At 39.8% G+C, this 5,247-nt stretch overlaps 1 protein-coding gene across 1 annotated transcript in view; it reads left to right on the forward strand.

Moving 5' to 3' along the window:
* Nucleotides 1–640: 640 nt before the first annotated feature.
* The window catches only part of EYA1 (EYA transcriptional coactivator and phosphatase 1), a gene marked incomplete at its 3' end in the record, with an annotated part of 66,790 nt that continues 62,183 nt past the window's right edge, over nt 641–5,247 (forward strand). The window contains exons 1-2 of the mRNA XM_008949693.1: nt 641–684; nt 2,074–2,201. Coding sequence (XP_008947941.1) covers nt 2,078–2,201 — 124 coding nt within the window. The remainder of the gene's footprint in view (nt 685–2,073; nt 2,202–5,247) is intronic.

Genomic DNA, 5,247 nt, shown 5'->3' on the forward strand with positions numbered 1-5,247 from the left:
CTTGCCCCTGGTTATTCCTCTGCTCCAAAATAGTGTCAGCCTCTCCAACTTGCTCTGCCCCTCACCTTTGGGGCGAGCTGACTTGCAGGTTGCTTGCTGCCTCGGCACAGAGGGAGGATAATGAAGGTCATAAAAGGAGGAAAGCCAATGTGATGAGGGCAAGAAGCTGTCAAGAATGAAGGGGACTGGAGGGAGAGAGAGACCTTGGCTGGTGATAGGAGAGGCGAGGGGGTGTTGGGTGCTGGGTGTTCAGGGCTGGGGGGCTCCTGCTGCCCTCGGCAGGGCAGCTCATCTCGGCACGGTGGGGTTACCTTGCTGGGGGTGCGGAGGGAGTGGTGCGGGGCCGTGGGAGGAGTGAGCCCTTCTGCAGCTGTCACGGGCCCCTGATGAATCACCATCCCTTCACTTGGCCGCCGTCCCCCAGTGTGGGGAGGAGGGAGAGAGACCTGCCGCGGAAACAACAGTTGAGCCTTCAATTTAAAGACAATATGCCTTTCATGGGCACCACACTCTCCTCCGCTCCTTCTGGGTTTAAAGGACAGAATTGTCATCTGTGATGATATCCCTTCTTTAAATTAAGGCTTTGTAGTAAAGCAGAGTAATAGTGGCTTCTGTTTGTTTCCTTGGTTTACAGGTGCAGAAGTCTCATACCAGTTCAGATGTTGCTGTTCCTTCAAGCTGCAGGTAAGGATTTGATTGCAAGTTGCTACTTTTCTGCAAACCCTTTATGCTTTTTTTTTTTTTAACTTCAGGTGATAAGTAAATATTTATTCTGATTTTCCTAATTAAGCAGATGACTAAGTGCTGCAGCGTGGCTTTTATATGCATGCAAGAAAATCTATAAACCACAAGCATATATACTTTTCCACTAAATTGTTTGACTTTATACTAGCTTTTCAAATTCATTGTGATACCATCCTTCATGTGCAGATTAGTTTAGGTAATTAAATATATTTGTGTTTAGAATGTGTGATAAAATCTCAGTTAAAATGTAAAAACTTCATAGCTGAAATGACACTTGGGCTTAAGGATATTTATACCATTACTGTGGGTAGCATTTAAAAATTAATTTCAATAGTCTTTAAAACAGCCTAAGCATTTCTTTTGAACTGAAAAATTACTGGTTCAAATGCCTTGCAGGCACAGTAACCTATGAAATTACTACAGGGGGCAATTACTTAGACGGAATACAAAAGTTCTAGGTATAAAGAAGCAGAGGGACGGCGCTTCGGTCATGCGCTTCCCTGACATCCACAAAGCAATATGTCGTGTTGGGGGTGGCTATTGGCCTTTTTATGTAAGGCTGTTAAAAACACAAATCATAAATATTCAGCTGCTTCAGACTGTGTACTGTATAAACGTTTAATTTTTGCTTTGGATCAGAATTGCTCTCATCTTACTTTGACTAAGCGACAGCTGCTGAGGCACAGCAGAGTGCTAAGGCACTGACGCCTATATGGATTCACTGTATGTTGGTCATATCCCTTTTCAATTTGGCACGCTTTATGTAATCCAAAAAGCAAACAAGTGAGCAGACATAATAATGTTTTAATGCTGCATTTGTTTCAACGGAAACAGAGGAACAATTAAGTACTTTGCCAGAGTAAACACATACATCAGGAATATCTCATTCCCTGTCAGTAGATGATAGGTTTCCACCATTGCTTCAAGTGTTTTATTTGGTTTGGAGGCCCATTATATTGCCACTGAGTGGTAAATCTTGAAAAAGCAGAGTGTTAATGTGTTGTTAAGAGAATATATGTCTTTGTATATTGGTGATTCTGTCTTTGTATATATCTTGAAAATACAAGGTGACATGAATGTTCAAGGTACAGTACTTTGTATCTAAGTTTTACTACATTAGAAGCTGCAAAAATAATTACGGTAGCTGGTCAGTCGTGTGTGGGGGCACAGAATGAGTTTAGCACTAGAAAAGATCAAGCTGGGATGAGATGTTCACTTTCACTAAGCATTTTCAGGATGTTGACTAATAGTGGGCTGAGTCTAATATAGATAATTCCTCTGTAATCTGTGTTGAATACATCCCTAAAACTAGTTACGTCTTGTTTTCAGGTCTATGGAAATGCAGGATCTAGCCAGCCCACATAGCCGACTAAGTGGTAGTAGTGAATCTCCCAGTGGTCCAAAACTTGATAACTCCCATATAAATAATAATTCCATGACACCAAATGGCACAGAAGGTGAGGCACCGTTTTTTTAGCATTTCATAGTTTGGTTTTTTTGCCTTCTTGCACTAGTGTTCTTGCAGCCAGTAAGCTATACAGAGAAAATGTTTTACTATTTTAGGTGTTCTGTGTTTATGTAATATGGTGTGTAGAGCCAATGTTCAATGTTTATCATTAGTTACTATTATCAAGTTTCAACAAGAGCTTTCATTCCAGGTTTATGTTCTTTTCATGGAGTTTGAATAGACTGAGCAGGTAGTATGTACAGAGCTTAAAAAAAACCCCTCCTTCAAACATGAAAGAGTGGTTTAGTGATGGGGGCGAGGGGAGGAAGGTGTTTACAATTGTTGTACTACAAACCACAGTCTTTCAGTCTTTTTCACTGTTTTGGTATTTCTTTATGTTCTCACTTTTTGCAAGCTCCTAAGGCTATGAAAGTTTTGTCAAGTAGGCTAATAAAACCAAGTGCTGAAATTTCCTTGGGCTGGCTTGTTGCTCTGATGGAGTGGCCAAAATTCAAGCAGGTGTAGTAATTCAATGGGGTAAACTGATACCTATTTTTCAAGAAGCAGTCAGGCAGTTGGTAAGTTATGTTTGTTCTCGGTATAATACTAACAGCAGAAAAACTAACAGCTTTGCCAGTAAGATAATGCTTATATAATATATAAAACAATACATATAATGAAACACAGAAGGCTTTATATGATAAGCAACAAAAATACTCTTCTCTGTAACATTTCTATGGCAATAGCAGGAAAGATTGTTCATTTGGCTGGCTCTGAACAGAGATTTTAGTACATTTCTAGCAAAGAGAGTCACACAGCTTCAATATTACTGTTCTGTTTAAATGTACAGCTAAACAACCATTGTAACAAAGATATGTCTTTTGCCTGTAAGAACTGGGACATATTAGTGCTGTAAGACTGATTAGGATTATGGACATGCATTGCATTCTTCCAAGAAAGGCACATGTCAATCAAACAGATGTCATCCCCCCTCAATTCCCCAAACGTCTCTGTTATCCATTCTAATTGGAGTCTTCTGTAAAGGGGAGGGTTTATGGGTTATCAGATTAACAGGCATTTGTGCCAGAGTTGTGTATAATTTACTTTTTGCTATTGCTGTAAAAGTGTTGCTGCAATCAATTTTTGAGCCATTAAAACAAACAAACAAACAAAAACTAGTGATTTTTAAAAGAATAAATAAAGTGCTTAATGTGTTAATGTATTTTAGGCAGAAAAATACCTTATGTCCACAGATGAGTCTTATTCCTTTTTGGGTATACTATACCTGGGTATATTATTACATTTTTTCTATCACATTATCAGGTATATGCCGGTTCTGGTGTGGGATAAAATTGTTAGACCTTTTAAAATTAAAATTTCTCTAAGTAATGAAAGCCTTTGCTGTACACTTCACCAGCTTTTGCACCTTCTGTGTAACTTGAAGGTTCTTTAGTAGCCCAAAAATAGGGAGTGTTCCGTGAGACACTGAAAGACACTCGCCGTCTGGCTTGCCTTTTTGTTTGAAGTAGTTGTTGTGGGCAGGCATGCGCTCCGAAAAATGGGGCGCTTAACATTACTTTGTCAGGGAATGAGGTAGATGTTGTATCTACTCATGCACTGACCTCAGGTAGCAAATAATTTTGGAAATAATGTCACAGCTTCTAGGTAGGAGTTTGTTGGAGAAAGTAAACTAAACAGTAACCTGTTTATCTGATACTAGAATTTTAAAGTTCAAGCTTATTAATTTGGGGTGAATTCTTACCCAGAAAGCTATGACTTGGAATACCTGCTTACCTTCTGTGACAAAGCCAAATTTTTTATTTTTGTTTGCCATTTTCCCTCAGGTGACATGACCCTCCTCAGCATGGCAGACTGGCTGCTAAGTCCTAGCACCCAGAGCCCCACAGGTTTGGGGGGCTGTGGTGGGCGCAGCCCATGTGGGCGCTCGGCATGCGTTTTCAGATCTTGTTCTGAGAAATAGCTTGTGCTTAAGAGATTTGACTGAAAATTCCTGTCTCTGATTGCTCTTAAATGACAAATAAGGAAAGGTTTTTGAAAGAAATGTAATTGAACAATTTCCTTCTGAAATAGATGTGTGCCAAGAGACAAAAGCTGTGAGCAAAGCAGATGCCTAAGAATCTGAAGGTGGAATTTTTACTCTTTATCTGTTTTATTGTGAGAAAATATTTGGTTTGGGTTCCTTGAGCTGCTAAACAGGCTTAAGAAAAAAATGGAGTAATTGAAGCAAGGATTGCTTTTTTTTTTTTTTTAATGAAGGGTGAAGTACAACTACTTTTCTGAGATGCTTGAAGCAGAATCCAGTTGAGACACAAGTGTCAGACTGTAAGGATGCAGTCGTAAGGGCTTGCCAGAGACCTTTTGTAAAATGCTGTGGAGCGGTTTGCTTGCTTGTTGCACATGGAGTGGAGATGTGGGTTCCTGAACCTTCACATGTCAAATACAGTAACCAACATCCAATCTAATATGCACTTATTCTCACTAACATGAAAGATCCCTCCTTTACTGGCATAAGGTGCCTTCATGTGAATGAGAAACAGGGCCTCCAGCTATTTGCATGTCATAAATATCTTGTAAAGATATGTTAAATTTTATTTTACTATGGGTGTGATTTGGGCAAGTTTCCATGCCCTGCAGTGTAGGATATGTTCACTAGATGAGGAGAAGGGGGGGGAGGAAAAAAAAAACAACCAGAATCAACCCACAACCCCTCCCAAACCATCCCCCATCCCAAAGTGAAATGGCCCTGTTTCAAACAAATATGTTAATTCCTCTAAGGCACATTTTCAGACTTGTCTCTTATTGATGTTGTTCTACAAGAGGATGTGGTTGGAAGATAGCTTACTGTTATTAGCTAATATTTTTAACTTCACAGTTAGTGGTGAGTTTTCAAAGCACTGAATGGGGATTTAGTCTGAGTTTAGTCTCTGCATGCAGCTTTGATATAATAATTCTTTGTGTGCTTAATTTCACTGTGGTAGAGCAAAATCACTGCAGTGCAGAATTGACCATGTAGTGCCAGCCAAGGACTCCTGCTG

This window comes from Merops nubicus, unplaced genomic scaffold (assembly GCF_000691845.1).
Source record: "Merops nubicus isolate BGI_N331 unplaced genomic scaffold, ASM69184v1 scaffold41151, whole genome shotgun sequence".
Taxonomy (NCBI): Eukaryota; Metazoa; Chordata; class Aves; order Coraciiformes; family Meropidae; genus Merops; species Merops nubicus.